This window comes from Loxodonta africana, chromosome 3 (assembly GCF_030014295.1).
Source record: "Loxodonta africana isolate mLoxAfr1 chromosome 3, mLoxAfr1.hap2, whole genome shotgun sequence".
NCBI classification, from domain to species: domain Eukaryota; kingdom Metazoa; phylum Chordata; class Mammalia; order Proboscidea; family Elephantidae; genus Loxodonta; species Loxodonta africana.
The window spans coordinates 187,261,425-187,280,158 of record NC_087344.1 but is presented as its reverse complement, the minus strand read 5'-3'; the positions used below and the strand labels follow the sequence as shown (position 1 = coordinate 187,280,158).

Below are 18,734 nucleotides of genomic sequence, written 5' to 3'. Positions count from 1 at the left end.
TACATACTGTGTGATTCCATTTACAAGACGTTTTGGAGAAAGCAGAGCTGGCTATGGGATGGGAACAGAAAACAGATCAGTGGTTGCCAGGGGCGGGGCGGGGTGGGGAGGGAGTCCACAGCAAAGTGGGGAAAATGGAAGTGTTCTCTGTCTTAATTATGGCGGTGGCTCTAAGGCTATAGGTGCTTACCAAAACCCATAGAATTGTACACTAAAAAAGGTCAATTTTACTGTATGTAAATTATTCTTAAAGTTTTTAAAAAGCTGACTCATGGCGACCCAATATGTCAGAGTAGAACAGTGCTCCGTAGGGTTTTCAGCAGCTGATTTTTCAGAAGTAAATTGCCAGACCTTTGTTCTGAGGCACCTCTGGGTGGACTCAAACCCCCAACTTTTTGGTTAGCAGCCACGTGCATGAACCATTTGCAGCACCCAGGGACTCCTTAAAAGAATTCCTATTGCCATCGATTCCGACTCATAGCGACCCTATAGGGCAGAGACCCTATAGGACAGAGTAGAACTGCCCCCATAGGGTTTTCAAGAAGTAGCTGGTGGATTCAAACTGCCAGCCTTTTTGTTAGCAGCTGTAGTCCTGACTACTGCACCACCAGGGCCTAAATTGAAGGAAAAGAATTTCTTCATGTATACCATTTGGAGCCTGTGTGGTAACCATGGGGGCTCATCTCTTGATCCTAAATATGTGAGACCAAATTAAAGTGAAATTGAGTGGACATTGAATGTTAAATGACGGTCACCTAGTTTGCGTAGTAAATAGATGTGGAGTGGAAGAGGGGAGCTGTTGAGAGCTTTAGGAATGATCACCATGAATTTCCTACTTTCTTCTTCTCACCTGCATTCACTGTGTATCCAGATGGCTTTTCTCAAGTGGTGGTTTGTTTGGTTTGGCTTGGCTTTTAGGGGGTATTGGGGGCATAAGCGAGAGAAAGTTGTGGCAGCCTGCTTCTATAAAGATTTACAGCCTTGGAAACTCCATGGGGCAGTTCTCCTCTGTCCTGCAGGGTTGCTGTGAGTTGGAATCATCTCAGTGGCAGTGGGTTTAGGGGCTGTAAAGAAAATATTAATGATTCCCTCTTCCCCTAATCCTACTTCCCTAAAGCAACCACTGTTAACAAACTCATGGTGCCTTCCCCTCTTCTGTTTCTTTGTGTTCATTATGAGACATACATACACACACATTCATGGGTTCTTTCCTTTTCTTTACCAAAAAAAAAGAGGTTATAACATATATGTTACTCTGCAACTTGCTGTTTTTGTTGTTCCATTTAACATTATATCATTCCTAAATTTCCTCCAGGTTAGTACAAATAGATCTAACATACTTAAAAAAACCATGAATACTCTTCCATAGCATGAATGTATCATAATTTTCAACTCCTTTTCTATAGAGGCACATTCATGTATTTCCAGGTTTTAGCCAAGTGGTACCAGTTGAAATCTAGAAAGCATTAGCTAGAAACTGGCTTTGTCATTGTTTAGTGCTGTTGAGTCAATTTTCAGTTTGTAACGGCTCCATGTGTTACCGGGTAGAACTTCCCTATAGGATTTTCTAGGCTGTAATCTTCACAGGAGCAGATCATCAGGTCAGTCTGCTCTGTAGCCACGGGTGAGTTTGAACCACCAGCCTTTGGATTAGCAGCCAAATACTTAACCATTGCGTCACCAGGGCAACTCAGAAATGACTGTAGACACTTTGAAACAGAGTTCTTTTTCCCAGGGCCACTCAAAGAGCTAGTCAGAAGACCCCTATAGTCGCAGTAATTCAGCTTTGTGAGCCGGGCACTCACTCTGTGCACTCACAGCTCTGCCCCCAGCGTCATGGGGGGGTGTGCTGCCTGCGGCAAGATGTGACTGCTTATGCAGCCACTAGTGGTGGTTCAGGATCAACTTTGTACCAGGTGTTCTCTCAGGTGCTGGAGATGCAAAGGTGGTGGAAGCATAGTCCTTGCCCCTGCAGGGCTCGCTCTGGAATCCATTGCAGCCCCCCATCAGTACTGCATGTATTGGGAGTAGAGAGTTCAGTATAATTTCTAGGATCAATATTGTTAATCACCTTTCAGATATACTGCAATCTATGTGTGCCATAATTTGAAGTAATATATATATATATATGTGTGTGTGTGTGTGTTTCATATTTACATGTATATTGGAGCCCTGGTGACACAGTGGTTAAGAGCTCAGCTATTAACCAAAAGGTTGGTGGTTCGAATCCACCAGTCACTCTTTGGAAACCCATGGGGCAGTTCTTCTCTGTCTTATAGGATTGCTATGAGTTGGAATTGACTCGATGGCAATGAGTTTGGGTTTTTTTTGTTTTATATATATATGTATTTTTTGGTTATATATATATACACACACACATAGAACCCTGGTGGCACAGTGGATAAGAGCTGTGGTTGCTAACCCAAAGGTCAGCCTTTCAAATCCACCAGCCGCTCCTTGGGTACTGTATGGGGCAGTTCTACTCTTCCCTACAGGGTTGCTGTGAGTCGGGATCGACTCAATGGCAATACATTTCTGTAGGGTCACTATGAGTTGGAGTCCAGGAGCTATGATAAAAGGTAAAGTAGGTTAAGTGGTGTAATGGGCTGAGTGGGAGGAGTTCAAGAAGAGGGAACTCCCATGGGCTGGGGAGGTGGGAGTAAGAGACACATGTAAGAGATAATGCAGGGGTGGTAGACAAGACGGCGCTGGGCAACTACCTGATTAGATGTGGGAGACAAGGGAGGACGCAGGCAGGCAGATGGCAAAGGTGACTCAGGTTTCTAGCCTTAACAACCATGAAGAAAATGATGCTATTAACAGAAATAAGAACGGCAGGAGAAGGAGCTGGATTTGAGGAGAATGATTAATTTGGTCTGGAATATGTGGGGATGGAGGCAATGGCAGGATCTCTAAGTGGACAGATGATCCAGGCAGTTGGAAGTTCAGATCTTAAGCTTCAGTGCATGGTGGTGGCTGGAGATAATAGATCTGAGCGCTGTTGCGTAAGATGGCTGGTTTAGGTTGAGGAAGTGGATGAAATCAACTAGGGGATAAAATATTAAGGAAGAAGTTCTTACAAAACCTTGGGTCTGATTATATATACGGGGTAGAAAAAGGGGCAGAGACAGACAGAAGGGAAAAGAGGCAAGAGGAGACCTTTGGTGCTATGTCACCAAACACTGGGAAGAGAATTTTCAAAGAGGGCTCAGTCCGCAGTGAGCGAGTAAATGTTTACTGAACTGAATTGATCACCAAACTGTAGTGAAGACCCAGGTGAGGTCAAGAGGAATCGTTTGTATGGGCCCTCTTAGCATGAGTCACTGCCCTTCTCCAGCACCATTTAGAAGCTTTGGGCCAGGAAAAGAGGACAGTGGGCCTTGGGCAGAGAAGGGACGTGACTGTGAGATCCAAGCTGGGTGAGGCGGTGCGTGAAGCTAGAATGAGGAAGAATTAGGAGTGGCTGACTGGCAGCTAGCGTCGGGTAATGTGAAGCGCAGGTTCTGTTAAGAGTAAGGAGTACAAGTGGTAGAAATAAAGTGGTAGAAGTTGCCATCGGAAAAGAGCGGGAGTCTGCAAACAGTAGCCCACAGGCCAAACCCAGCCCTCCACCTGTTTTTGTAAATACAGTTTTGTTGGAACATAGCCAAACCCATTTGTTTTCATATTGTCTGTGGCTGCTTTTGGAGCCCTGGTCGTGCAGTGGTTAAGAGCTTGGCTGCAACCAAAAGGTCGGCAGTTCAAATCCATCACCTGGAAGGCAATGGGCTTGGTTTTGGTTTGGTGGCTGCTTTTGTAGTACGACGGCAGAGTTATCTGGCCCTTTACAGAGAAAGTTACTGATCCTTGGAAAAGAGTTCAGGGTTTGGAGTGTTAATGGTAGCCTGTTGTTCTTAGGTGCCATCAAGTCAATTTTGACTCATAGCAACCCCATGTGACAGAGTAGAACTGCCTCATAAGGTTTTCTAGGCTATAATCTTTATGAGAAGGGGCCCTGGTGGCACAGTGGTTAAGCATTCAGCTGCTAACCAAAAGGTCGGGTGTTCCAACCCACCAGTCACTCTGTGGGAGGAAGATGCGGCGGTCTGCTTCCGTAAAGATTACAGCCTTGGAAACCTAATGGGACAATTATACTGTGTCCTGTAGGGTCACTGTGAGTCAGAATCAACTCGACAGCCATGGGTACAGTTTTTTTGGTTTTGGGATCTTTATAGGAGCAGATCGCCAGGTCTTTTCTCCTGCAGAGATACTGGGTAGGTTCAAACTCCCAACCTTTCTGTTAGCAGCTGAACACTTAATCATTGCGCCAACAGGGCTTCCAGTAGTGGCCTAGGTTAGGGTAATAGTGAGATTGAAGGAATAGCTGAACCAGCCAAGTGTGTGGCTAAAGGGCATTGGGTTAGACGTTAAGGTACCCTATTGCAGGAATACCATGAGAGCAAGGAGTCCAAAACCAAAACCAAACCCAGTGCCGTCGAGTCAATTCCGACTCATAGCGACCCTATAGGACAGAGTAGAACTGCCCCATAAAGTTTCCAAGGAGCACCTGGTGGATTTGAACTGCCGACCCTTTGGTTAGCAGCTGTAGCACTTAACCACTATGCCGCCAGGGTTTCCGAGCAAGGAGTAAGACTGAAAATCCCCTAATTGTGGCAGGGGATGTGAGGCAATAGAAGGCTGAGGAGTGATGCTGAAGTTATTGAAGAAAGGGGGATGGCTGCCTGCCGGTCCCTGTATTCTTCAGGAGAACCAGATGGGGGCCATTAAAAAAAACAAACAAAAAAAAAAACCACTGCCGTTGAGTCTATTCTGACTCATAATGACCCTAAAGGACAGAGTAGAACTGCCCCATAGAGTTTGCAAGGAGCACTTGGTGGATTTGAACTGCCAGCCTTCTGCTTAGCAGCTGTAGCACTTAACCACTATGCCACCAGGGTTTCCGAGGGGACATAAGCTAGATGTTCCCCACAGCCTAAATCTGAACGCCCCAGGGGAAAGGAAGCAAGGTGTTTACTGAAGCTCCCCCACCCCACCTCCACCACCCTTCATGAATGGCACCTGGGAGAGGGTGAGCACTGGTTTGTATGTGGGGGGTAGGTGCCCAGTGTTTCAGTAAATGTAGGGCAATTTGCGAGAATTCGGGGTAGCCTAGAAGGACATATAGTGAAAGCATGTATTTGGTGGTAGCTGGAGAGGCCAGGAGGAGGGGACTGAGATGGCAAGAGATAGATTCTGCCAGCTCCACGCATCCAGGTGTCCTAAGCCTGGGTGGCTTAGGTGAAAGTACCAGGTATCCCTTTCAAGCCTGAGTACCGCTTTGAAGAGTGAGGACAATGTGCCTTTTTAAAATAAAGAAACGCTCCAGCTCCCCTAAAACCAAATTCTGATCCCCCGGGGAAGGCAGTGGTGAGCAGAGGAATCTAGAAAGTGCTTTGGCCTTCCCCCACATAGAGATTCTTCTCTGTCATCACCTTGGAGGACTGGGGTCTGATTTTATCAAATCAATGTAAATTTTTTTTCCTTTTTTTTTTTTAATTGTGCTTTAGATGAAGGTATACAAGGCAAATTAGTTCCTCATTAAACAATTAATATGCATATTGTTTTGTAACATTGGTTGTCAACCCCATGACATGTCAAGACTCTCTGGTTCTTGAACTTGGGTTTCCCCATTTCCGTTCGTCCAGCTTTCCTGTCCCCTCCTGCCTTTTCATCCTTGCCCCTGGGCTGGTATGCCTAGTGTCATATACATGGTTGAGCTACGTGTATTATTGTTTGTTTTATGGGCCTGTCTAATCTTTAGCTGAAAAGTGAACCTCAGGAGTACTTCAGTACTAAATTAAAAGGGTGTCCGGATACCGTACTCGTGGGGTTTCTCCAGGCTCTGTCAGACCAGTAAGCCGGGTCTTTGTGACTTAGAAGTTTTTCTACAATTTTTTCCAGCACTGTCTGGGACTATCTATTGTGATCCCTGTCAGAGCAGTCAGTGGTGGTAGCCGGGCACCATCTAGTTGTGCTGGACTCAGTCTAGGGGAGGCTGTGGTAGCTGTGGTCCATTAGTCCTTTGGACTAATCTTTCCCTTGTATCTTTGGTTTTCTTCATTCTCCCTTGCTCCTGAGGGGGTAAGACCAGTGGAGTATCTTAGATGGCTACTCACAAATATTTTCTTTTTTGTCATAGTCATCCAGTTGGTAGATTCTAGAGACAAAGGGTTGTGTGGTGTGAGCTTGTCCATTCTGGGTTCCCCTAGCTCTCTTGGAATAACAGGCTATCCTGTTTTTATTTGTTAAAACAGAATAACAATTGTTTTTCTGACTTTAAAAGAGTAAGTTTTTGGTGAGTGGAGAGGTTTGTTCTCACCTTCCTAAAATTTTGTCCAAGAGAAAGGAGTAAGTTAGGTTGCCAGAGAGGCCATACTGAGGTATCAGAACCCTTGCATCCTCCTGGAAGCTCTGCGTTTGAGGGAGCATTTTGACATCAGTACCTGCGTTTTAATCTTTTTTTCCCTGCCTTGTCCTTGCCCCCTGCTCCCTGCTCTGTTTCCTCTTTGGCAGGCAGTACTTAGGAGGTGGGCAAGCACCCCAGCTGGGCTAGAAGCCCATCTCACTCATCCTTATCCCATTAGGAGTCAGGTGTAGTTCCTCCAGGCACGGGGAAGGGAGAGGCGCACACCCAGGCTCACTCCTGCAGGCCTAATTCACTTTCTTTTCCATCTTCCTTTTCCGCAGGGGTGTTCCCTCAATAGCTGTCTCCCCCCTCCAGCTCAAGGCTATGAGCACAGCAAGCTCAGACACCAGCAGCCAGGCCCAGGATCTTATGCGAATAGTTTCCAACTCCGGCAAATAGAGTTTCTCAAGGGACGGCTCCCAGAAGTGCCCCTGACTGGAAAGCAGATACCACCACCACTACTGTTCTTCCCTGGATTCCACCCAAGGCTTCCAGGACCACCTGCCAGAGACAAGCAACTGGAAATCTGGGATATCCCCAGGGCTGTGTCTCTTGGAAGTCAGGGGCACCAGAGAGGGTTCCCGCATCCTTTGCCATGGAGAGGTGTTGATAGGCTTGCCTCAAATTTCCAGGAACTGAATATCAGCCAGAATCAGGAAGAAAGGATCTTAAAGCTCTTGGAGGAGCTTGGGGAAGGGCAGACCACCACAGCATATGATTTGGCTAGAAAACTTGGGGTCCCGAAGAAGGAAATCAATCGAGTTTTATACTCTCTGGCGAAGGAGGGTAAGCTCCATCAAGAGGCAGGAAAACCCCCTTTGTGGAGGATTGCTGTCTCGGTTCAGGCTAGGAAGCAGCACGACCAAGTCGTGAGACCAGACAGCCATAGCCAGGCAGCTCCAAAGTCAGACCCCAGTTTGGAGATTGAAGACAGAAGCCTCACATCTGGCTTGGAAACTGAAGATAGAAACCCCACATCCAGCTTGGAAGATTTTCCGGATCCTTTTGACATGGCTGAGATCAAAGAGAAAATCTGCGACCACCTGTTTAACGTGTCCAACTCTTCTGCCCTGAATTTGGCTAAAAATATCGGCCTGACCAAGGCCCGAGATGTAAATGCCATGCTGATTGACTTGGAAAGACAGGGGGATGTCTATAGGCAGGGGGCAACCCCTCCCATATGGTATTTGACTGACAAGAAGCGGGAAAGGATGCAAATCAAGAGAAATGCAAACAGTGTTCCTGAAACCATGCCAGCTGCTACCCCTGAGATCAAAAGAAATGTAGAGCTCCCTACCTGTAACTTACCTGTTTCAGGTGCCTCAGACAACATCACCCCAGGAAAAGTGACGAATGGGCAGGAACCTGTGGTAAAGTTAGAAAATAGGCAAGAGGCCACACCAGAACCAATCAGACTGAAACCACCTGTTCATGACAATGGCCCATCAAGAACAGGGTATGTTGACTTTGAAAATGGCCAGTGGGCCACTGATGATATCCCAGATGACTTGAATAGTATCCACTCAGCACCAGGTGAGTTCCGAGCCATCATGGAGATGCCCTCCTTCTACAGTCACGGCTTGCCACGGTGTTCACCCTACAAGAAACTGACTGAGTGCCAGCTGAAGAACCCCATCAGTGGGCTCTTAGAGTATGCTCAGTTCGCTAGTCAGACCTGTGAGTTCAACCTGATAGAGCAGAGTGGACCACCCCATGAACCTCGGTAAGAGACCACCCAGGAGCTGCCCCTAGGGTTGGGGTCAGGTGCTCTTGCCCCTGACACAGTCTCAGCTGGCTGGTGAGTGGTGCTGTTGGGTGGCCCTTGTCTTTCCCCTCTTCCTTTTCTGCCATTTGGCTAAATCACCTTTGATTGGCTCTTTCTCCAAATGTTGAGTCTAGAACGTAGACCTCAAACCAGCCATAGTCTTGGCTGAGCAAGGGGGAGGTTGGCTCTAATGGCTAAAAAGGGGCTACTTTAGAAATGATTACCTTTCCTGCATCAGTGACGTGCCTGCTTCCTAAGGTCAGAGGTAATGATGACTCGATTCCCTCCTTCTTCCCGTTTCCCATGGACCATCTGTCCCCACCCCCCAGGATAAGTAAGCTCCCAAGAGAGGTTCAAGAGCAGGTAGGTTGGGGCAGGCTGCATACAGGGAATGAGGGGGGTTGTGCTGCTAGGCAGCAGCAGGGCCACAGGCCCCGCCCCCAGCCCCCAGCTCCCCTAGGAAAAGGCTGAGGTAGCGCAAGCGAGGCCGCCTGCCTGTTGAAGGTGGTGGTTCTAATTTTACACACCTCCTCTGCACAGATGGGCGGGCTAGCACTTGCTGCTGTGCCTGAGCTGTGCAATCAGAGATCACCTCACCCTGACAGCTGGCCAGGCCCTGTACCATAGGGCCCTACAGGCCGGTGGACAGATTGAGGAAGACAGGTGGGCCCAGAGGGGAGGCCCTGAAGGACCTAGCAGAGAGCTGAAACCATAGAAGCTGAGTGGCTACAAGTAGCAGCTAAAGAGAGAGCCAGTGAGGATGGGAACGAATTCTTCTAGCCTTTTTTTTTTTTTTTTATAATAGCTGGCTTTAGGGGTAATGATTACCAGCTGTGGCACAAGACAGCATTGTAGGAGACCCGTTGGGCAGGTGGTATCCAAAAGCTGACAGGGCAGAGAGATGGGTTGGCCGTCGTTCTCTTTCTTTCCTTCCATCCACCTCCCCAGAGTTGAGGGAAAGTGGCGGAGTTTGTGGTTAATGGACTCCAGCTATAAGAAACATTGGTACCATGTTCAAATATTTCAGAAGACATAGAAAATGAAGAATTTGACCTGCTTTTCTAAATGAAACCCCAGATTGAGCTAGAAGCTGGACAAATTTGAAAGCTTGAACAGAGAAGTCCTACAAGTCGAGAAACCTGGAGCAAATAAATGCTTTTTGGTTTTCTAAATAACAAGAGGGAATTTCTTTCATCTCAGGCTTGGGACAAAGAGAGCTATAGAATGACTCAAAACAAAGGATAAGAGTGGTCTATCTCTGAGGGTAGGCTGGGGACAAAAACAGGCCCCTGGTAGGTGGCAGGCATCTGTCTGATCTGGGAAGTGTGAGACTGGGCCATAAGAAACCTTCCCTTTCATTTTAGAACTTCCCTTGAGGTGACCACAGTTGTGTAAGGACGAAGGCCTTTTGTTTGTTAACAATATTGTAATGGTGACTTTGGCTTGGCTTTTTTTTTTTGTACATACTTTATCTTAATTCCTTGCTAAGAGATCGTGGGTTCCCCTGTGCCATCATCTGTGGCTATGTTTGTTCTGATGGGCCATAGGGAGAGACCCACTGCATGCTTTGTTTCCCGAGAAGGGACAGGCTGAGCCTCCAAAAAGAAAGGAGGTGTTTGACCTACGCTTTATCTCCTCAATAAGTCAGACGCCCCTTGGCACAGCAGAAAATTCCAGGGTGAAGATCTCCTTAGAGAACGGGAGGAGGGATAGCCTAGACTAATGTTCACACATCTAATCACTTTCCATCAAGATTTAAATTCCAAGTTGTCATCAGTGGCCGAGAGTTTCCCCCTGCTGAAGCGGGCAGCAAGAAAGTAGCCAAACAGGATGCAGCTACAAAGGCCATGTCCATTCTGCTTGAGGAAGCTAAAGCCAAGGACTGTGGGAGATCAGAGGAATCTTACTACTATTCCCCAGAGAAAGAATCCGAGAAGGTAGGTGTCCTGCCCTCTGGGAGAATTTCAGTTGGCTTTCGATGTCTGTGAAGTATCAGGATTTTAACTGGCCTATATAGGAGCCCTGGTGGCGCAGTGGTTAAGAGCTCTTAAGAGCTTCAGAGTGCTAACCAAAAGGTTGACATTTCAAATCCACCAGCCACTCCTTGGAAACCCTATGGGGCAGTTCTCCACTGGCCTACAGGGTTTAAATAACTTTTGAGGTACCTGGGGTCAGCTTCCTATCTTCCCTCTACTCCACCTCATTGGCCCACCTTTCCTCTTCTCATACCCAGCCCTCCCTTTCCCCACCCCGCCCCCCCCAGCCTAGTTGGAATTCAAGAATTTCAGAGTTGGAAGGGACCTTAAAGATTATCAAGTTCAGTCTTCCTTCTGAGGTAAGAAGTGAGACCTGGAAAATTTAGATAACTTGCCTTTTCCTGCAATGACTGGAAAATACCCAGCAGCCACTCTTCCTTTGAAAAGCCAACCCCTAACATGTAGTTGGCCGAAAGAAATTCTCCCATCCCGTCCACTCTGTGGTGGGCTGGCCTATCTGTTCTTAGGTTTTTGCTTTTGTCTTTTTCCTCCTTGTCTCTCATTTTCTCTAGACTGCTGAGTCCCAGCCCACCATCCCTTCAGCGACATCCTTTTTTTCCGGGAAGAACCCCGTCACTACATTGCTTGAGTGTGTGCACAAACTGGGGAGCTCCTGTGAATTCCGCCTCCTGTCCAGGGAAGGCCCTGCACATGACCCCAAGTATGTCTCTGCTGTGGTTTTCTCAAAAACGAGAGAGAGAGAGAGAGAAGCACACTTTCCTCCCTGCCTCTTCAGAGATGGCAAATTACTTCAGTGTTTTTCAGTGTGGGAAAAGAGGGGGCCTTGGGGACATGGTTGCTGCCGTGGGGCCGAGAATCTGGGTCTGGAAATTCAAAGGGCGAAGCAGGGACCAAGCACAGAGAGGTACACAGCTTGGAGGTTACAAAGACCTGGGCGTACCCGAGAAGCTCTCTACCCTGAGGCTCTGCAGAGTTACTTGTTCCAGAGAAGGGTTCCTGGATGGATTGAAATGAGGCTGATACTTAAATGTTGAATTGGGGTTAGCTTGGTCAAGAGAGACAGGAAGTGGGAGGTGGGTGGAGGGGCAGATGTGACTGTATGAGCCAGGGCACAGAGGTGATGTGTGCAAGGAAATTACAAGAGGTGAAGGATGACAAGCTGACCAAGGCTAGGTTAACGTCTTCTCAAAACCATTCTAATGCTTCTGTTGCCCTTCACCTCCTGTTAGGTTCCAATACTGTGTTGCAATGGGACCCCATACTTTCCCCACTGCTAGTGCCCCTAGCAAGAAAGTGGCAAAGCAGATGGCCGCAGAGGAAGCCATGAAGGCCCTCCATGGGGAGGCAACCAACTCGACACCTTCTGATGACCAGGTGGGGTCATTTTCCTGCTCAAAAGATGTAGGTCGTTTTTAGCAACTGAGTGGCTTAGGCTTTCTCGTGAGTCTGAGGTCTAGTCCCCTCAGAGTTTCCTTGAGTTATTTATGGTTCCTCTTTGTTTGGCTAATTCTCCTTCAGCCCGGAGGTACGAACACAGAATCATTTGATAACTTGGAATCTATAATGCCCAACAAGGTCAGGAGGATTGGCGAGCTCGTCAGATACCTGAACACCAACCCTGTGGGTGGCCTGTTAGAGTACGCCCGCTCCCATGGCTTTGCTGCTGAGTTCAAGTTGGTCGATCAGTCTGGACCGCCTCATGAGCCCAAGTGAGTGCCCTAGTCTTGACTTCAGCTGTGTGTCACAGGGCGGGACGTCCCGTCAACCCGGGGAAAGGAAGGATGTGCGTTAGCTGTGAATGACAGGAGGGCCAAGTTCAAGGAAACAAGCTCAGCCCTGTCTCCGTGGCCTCCCTGAAGATACTAGATCAGCCACCTTGAGAATACAGCCCCTCTTTCAGTGAACATAAGCCTTTCTAATTTTTTTTCACTAATTTTAATTTTAAAAGGAATCTATGTGGAAAATCATTCAAGGTAATTGAGAAAGTATACAATGAAAAGTCTCATTCCTACCCTAGATTTCTACTTTCCCAGATCTGTGTACTGGTACCAGCTTCCTGAGTCCTCCTAGAAATTTCCATGCCTATACTAACACATTTTCATTTCTTTGTTTTTTTTTTTTTTTTTTAACAAAAATAAGTATATATCTTCTACTCTACACCTTGACCCTTGTGCTTACCAGCACGTCTTAGAGATCATTACACAGCAGCACATATATACCTACTAGATTATTTTGCACAGCTATGTGTTCCATTGAATGGAGACTTACAATTTTAAAATTGTTTTTAGTAAACAGGTATAAGAGACCTTTGCTAAAATGGACACCCATGTGCCCACAACCTAGTTTAAGAAATAGAATGTCACCATTTTCTTTTAACATCCCCACTTTTCATAATTTATTAAAATACTTCCAGTGACATTTAGGTTGTTTTTGGTCTTGCTATTAGAAACAGGAGCCCTGGTGGCACACTGGTTAAGAGCTTGGCTGCTAACCAAAAGGTTGGCAGTTCAATCCACCAGCTGCCCCCGGACAGTTCTCTGTCCTGTAGGGTCACTATGAGTCAGAATCAACTCGACAGCAACAGGTTTGGTTTTGGGTTTGATTATTAGAAACACTCCAGCTGTGAGTCTCCTTGTACTGTATGTCTTTGCTTACGTGTGCAACATTGTCTGTGGTATAAATTTTCAGAGTAAAATTTCCGGGCCATGGGTTATATGCACTTTTTTAAAGTTTTGAAATTTTTTACATAGGTAATAGACTAACAGTTTAAAAATAAAAAATATAAATAGCTCATACTCAATCTCCCTTTGACCTAGCTCTCATCTCCACACACACACAAATAAGCATGCAAATAACTTTACATCATTTATTATATCTCCTTCCAGAGTGTCTTTATATAAATACAAGCAAGTGTCTTTGCTCCCATTTTTTACACCAAAAAACCCAAACCCGTTGCTGTTGAGTTGACTCGGATTCATAGCGACCCCGTAGGACAAAGTAGAACTGCCCCACAGGGTTTCCAAGGAGCACCTGGTAGATTCGAACTGCCAGCCTTTTGGTTGGCAGCCAAACGCCACCCGGGTTTCCGTTTTTTACGTAGAAGATACATAATACGTGTATTGATCAATAGCTTGCTTTTTTTCAGTTAACAGTATTATCTTGGAGAGCTTTACCTATCACTTTATATTCTTTTTGTGTAGCTGTATAGTGTCCCAGTGCATGGGTTTGTTGTGATTTATTTAACCAGTCACTAGTGATGAACAGTTGGATTATTTCCAAACCTTTGCTGTTATAAACAGCGCTGCAAATGAATAACATGTTTATGTGCATTTAAAATTACGGTAAATATTGTCTGGTTTTTCTCCAGTGGAACTGCAGAAGTTTATGCTTCCACCAACAATATATAAGAATGACTCTACCCCTATACCCTATCAAAATGTTTTTCTTTTCCATTCTAAAATGTGAAAAGATATATCTCAGCACAGTGCCAAGCTGAGTCTACATTTGGATACTTACTATTTACCATATTACAAGATCAAAGGAGAAAAACCACACGATCATCTCCAGAAAATCCAAAAAGACATTTAGTAAAATTCAGTGTATATTCAGATTACGAAACCAAACTGCTAATAAAATAGAAATTATTGTACACCACCTAGCATGATAGAAATAACAGGTCTGAAGTCAAAAGCCAGCAGCTTACTTAATGGTTAACCTAGAACGTGTTCCCATTCAAGTCTGGAAGAAGATGAGGATACCAGTGTCATCATTGCTTAACATTATTCTGGAATTTCTAGCAATGTAATCAGCCAAGAGAAGAAATAAGTATAAAAAGAGGAAAGAGGAAGTGAAGGTATCATTTGCAGATGATATGACTGTGTGCCTGGAATCCTGAAGACATATTAGAGACAAAGGAGATCTTAGGAAAGTGGGAGATTACAAAATAATGTAGAAGAACCGAGAGCTTCTGTGTGTACAGCAGTAAGCAGTTAGAAAATGTAATGGAAGAAAATAAAACACTGTTTAAAGGAGCAACTAAAAGATAACGTAGGCACAGTCCTAATAGGACTGTCCTGAAATACTAGCAAAGGATATAAAGGAAAACTTGATTAAATGGGGGGGGGGGGGGACTGTTATTAGATTTGTAAAAGTCTATTTTAAAGAAAGCTACTGTGCTCAGATTAATCTATACACTCAGTGTGATCCTAGTAAAAACACAAATAGGATTTATTTTGGAACTAGAAAGCTGAATTCTGAAGTTCAGATGAAAAACGAACATGCAAGGATAGCTAGGAAAATTCTGAAAAAGAAGAGTAAGAAGGGGTATTGATCCTAACAGATTTTAAAACGGTGTTGTCCTGCCATATGGATAGAAAAGCAAGTCAGTGGGCCGGAACGGAGCACCTAAAAGCAGGTGCAGATATGAACAACGTAGATGAGGTTTCAGGTCAGTGGGGAGGTGGTGGGCTATTCAGTAATGGTGTTGGGACACCTGACTGTTCATGTAACTAACTAAAGCTGGGTATCTGCCTCCTCCCCGACACCCAAATTCCAATGGATTCCGGATTTAAATGTAAAATAAATGAAATCAGAAAATCACTAGCTGAAAAGTCGAAACTTTCAGAATCTTGGAGCAGTAAAAGCCTTGCCAGTCAAGACACAAAACATAAAGTCATTGTCTTAGTTACCTGGTGCTGCAACAAGAGAAATACGACAAATGGGTGGCTTATTCTCTCACAGTTCAGGAGGTTACAAGTCCAAATTCAGGGTACTGGCTCTAGGGGAAGGCTTTCTCTCTCTATCCGTGGTTCCTTGACAGTCTTCATGTGACATGAACCTGTCTTCCCCCATCTGCGCTTCCTTGCTTCTACACTTAGATGGCCTCATTAACATAACAGAGAAACCCAAGTGGGATTATATCTACAGGTATAGGGGTTAGGATTTGCAACACATGTTTTTGGGTGACACAATTTAATCCATAAATCGTAAAAGATAAAAACTGGGAAATTTGACCATATGAAAAAGTTGTATGTGGTAATTGACCACCTGAGAAAAAAAAACATTTGCAATATACAGCAGCCCAGGGGCTAATTTCTTTCATAGAAAAGGGGTTCTTTTCAGATCTGATAGAAAATAGGCAAAGTATATGAACTATCACAGCAAAAGAAATACAATAAATTACTAATAAAAGGTTCTCAACCTTTGTAAATAAGTTAACATTTTAACAGTGAACTTAAAACAGCAGTGATGTAATTCAGCAGCTACAGTACAGCCAAGGGTGGAGAGCGATGTTCTCAACCCAGCAACGCCACCTCTAGGAATCCACAAACACACACACACACACACACACACGCACACAGCATTTGCAGACTAATTAAGTAAATTGTACATCCACAGGAAGGAATGCTACGTAGCTGTTAGAAAGAAGAAGATACATCTGTATGAAATGATCTCTGAGGTATATTGCTAAGTGAAAAAGCAAAGTGTAAAGAGGAAGAAAGGGCATTGGTGGTTCAGTGGTAGAATTTTCTCCTTCCACGCTGGAGACCTGGGTTCAGTTCCTGGCCAGTACACCTCATGAGCAGCCGCCACCTGGCTGTCAGTGGAGGCTTGCTTGTTGCTATCATGCTGAACAGGTTGGCAGCAGAGCTTCCAGACTAAGATGGACTAGGAAGAAAGGCCTAACAATCTACCCCTAAAAATCGCCCAGTGAAAACTCTGTGGATCACAACTGTCAGATCCACAACCGATCATGGGGTGACAGGCCACGTTTCGTTCTGTTGTGCATGGCGTTACTGTGAGTCGGGCTGACTCGAAGGCAATTAACGACAACAAAGTAGAGGGAGAGATTATAAATAACGTGCATATATGTGCACCCATCACTCATTCATCAACTGGTCATACTGTGGTGGCTTACGTGCTGCCTGGATGCTGGAAGCTATGCCAGCAGTATTTCAAATACCAGCAGGGTCACCCATGGTACACACGTTTCAGTGGAGCTTCCAGACTAAGACAGACAAGGAAGAAGGATCTGGTAATCTACTTCTAAAGAAATTGGGCAGTGAAAACCTTATGAATAGCAGCAGGTCGTTGTCTGATGAAGAATGAGGCGTCAGGATTGGAGGAAAACTCATTAACAACCTGCATTATGCAGATGACACAACCTTGCTTGCTGAAAGTGAAGAGGACTTGAAGCACTTACTAATGAAGATCAAAGACTGCAGCCTTCAGTAGGAATTACACCTCAGCATAAAGAAAACAGAAATCCTCACAAATGGACCAATAAGCAACAGCATTATAAATGAAGAAAAGATTGAGGTTGTCAAGGATTTCATTTTACTTGGACCCATAATCAACAGCCATGGAAGCAGCAGTCAAGAAATAAAATGATATATTGCATTGGGCAATAGACCTGCAAAAGAGCTCTTTGAAAGTGTTAAAAAGCAAAGATGTCACTTTGAGGACTAAGGTATGTCTGACCAAAGCCATCATGTTTTTAATCACCTCATATGCATGTGAAAGCTGGACAATGAATAAGGAAGACTGAAAAAGAATTGATGCCTTTGAGTTATTGTGTTGGCAAAGAATATTGAATATACTGTGGATGGCCAGAAGAACGAACACATCTGTTTTGGAAGAAGTACAGCCAGAATGCTCCTTAGAAGTGAGAATGGTGAAACTTTGTCTCACATGCTTTGGACCTCTTATTAGGAGGGGCCGGTGCCTGGAGAAGAACATCATGCTTGGTAAAGTAGAGGGTCATCAGAAAAGAGGAAGACCTTCAATGACCTGGACTGACACAGTGGCTGCAACAGTGAGCTGAAACATAATAATGATTGTGAGGATGGCGCAGGATTAGGCAGGGTTTCATTCTCTTGTACATAGGGCTGATGTGACTGGACAGCACCTAACAACAACTTAAATGCACAAGATATTAAAGAATCAAAAAGAACTGTAACAGTGTTTGCTTCTGGGGAAGGAGAACCTTTTTTTTTTTTTTAATATTGTGTTTTTGGCAAAGGTTTATACAGCAGTTTAGGTTCCGTTCAGTTTTTACAACCATTGTCCAGTGACATTGGTGACATTCCTCACAATGCGTGGACATTATCTTTATTTCTGTTCTGGCTGTTACATTTCCATTAATCTAGTTTCCCTGCCCCCTTACATTCTTATCTTTGTTTTAAAGTCATTGTTGGCCGTTTGGTTTCATATATGTGATTTTTTAAAGGAGCATAGTATTCACAGGTGATAATTCATTGTTTTTTGAGCCAATTAGTTATTTAGCTACAAGATGACCTTGAGTTAGTTTTGGTTCAAGGTTCAAAGAGTATCTCGGGGCAATAGTCTCATGAAGTCCTCCAGTCTCGACCAGTCCAGTAGGTCTGGGTGTTTTTTTTTTTTTTTAGGAATTTGAGGTTCTGTTCCATACGTCTTCCACTATATCAGGTTCCATCTGTTGTGGCCCTGATTAGAACGGTAGGTAGTGGTGGCTGGGCACCATCTAGTTCTTCTGGTCTCAGGGTAGATGTAGACTGTCCTATAGACTAGTTTCTTCTTTGAGTCTTTGGTTTCCTTCTTTCTCTTTTGCTCCATACAAGTAGAGAACAATAGTTGTATCTTAGATGGCCACTTGCAAGTTTTTAAGACCCCAGATCAAAACCAAACTTCATAGGAGCCCTGGTGGCGCAGCAGTTAAGCACTTGGCTGCTAACTGAAAGTTCAGCAGTTTGAACCCACCAGCTGCTCTGTGGGAGAAAGATGTGGCAGCCTACTGCCATAAAGATTACAGCCTTAGAGATCCTATGGGGCAGTTCTGCTCTGGCCTGTAGGGCCTGTAGGGTTGCTGTGAGTTAGAATCGACTCTTTGGTGTGGAGACATTTTTAGTCGTCTCAGTTGGGGAGTGCTACTGGCATCTGAATGTCCTGCAGTGCACAAGACAGCGCCCCGCAGCAAAGAGTTATCTTGCTTAAAATGTCAATAGTGCTGAGACTAAGACATCCTTGTATATAGATTCCATAGTCTAGAGCAGCTTGTACCATGGAACTTCCTGTGATGATGGAAATGTTCTGTATCTGCTCTGTCCAGTACAGTAACCACTACCCATATGTTGTTATTGAGCACTAGAAATGTGGCTGGTGCAACTGAGGAACGGAATTAATGATTGTATTTAATTTTAACTATTTTATATTTAATAGCTTCATATGGCTAGTGGCTACCATATTGGACAGCATGGTAGAATCTAAAGGATTCTGATTGTATAACTAACAAACTTCATCATATGTGTGTGATAGATACACAGACATATATACCAAACCAAACCCATTGCCAATGAGTCGACTCCAACTCATACTGACCCTGTAGGACAGAGCAGAACTGCCCCATAGAGTTTCCAAGGAGCACCTGGTGGATTTGAACAACAGACCTTTGGGTTAGCAGCCGTAGCTCTTAACCACTACGACACCAGGGTTTCCTGTACACGTGTATAGAGGTATATATATATAAATTTTTTTACACAAGAGTACATAC

The 18,734-nt window shown here is 44.9% G+C and overlaps 1 protein-coding gene across 7 annotated transcripts in view; it reads left to right on the top strand.

Moving 5' to 3' along the window:
• The window catches only part of ADAR (adenosine deaminase RNA specific), a 59,613-nt gene that overhangs the window by 31,269 nt on the left and 9,610 nt on the right, over window positions 1-18,734 (top strand). For 6 of the 7 annotated variants that reach the window (XM_023554019.2, XM_064282649.1, XM_064282648.1 and 3 more), the window contains 5 exons: window positions 6,727-8,168; window positions 9,964-10,147; window positions 10,759-10,907; window positions 11,437-11,581; window positions 11,726-11,916. In XM_023554019.2, coding sequence (XP_023409787.2) covers window positions 7,456-8,168; window positions 9,964-10,147; window positions 10,759-10,907; window positions 11,437-11,581; window positions 11,726-11,916 — 1,382 coding nt within the window. In that variant the 5' untranslated portion in view covers window positions 6,727-7,455. Of the gene's footprint in view, window positions 1-6,726; window positions 8,169-9,963; window positions 10,148-10,758; window positions 10,908-11,436; window positions 11,582-11,725; window positions 11,917-18,734 lie in introns of those variants that run through there. The other variant, XM_023554021.2, reaches the window with a different exon arrangement.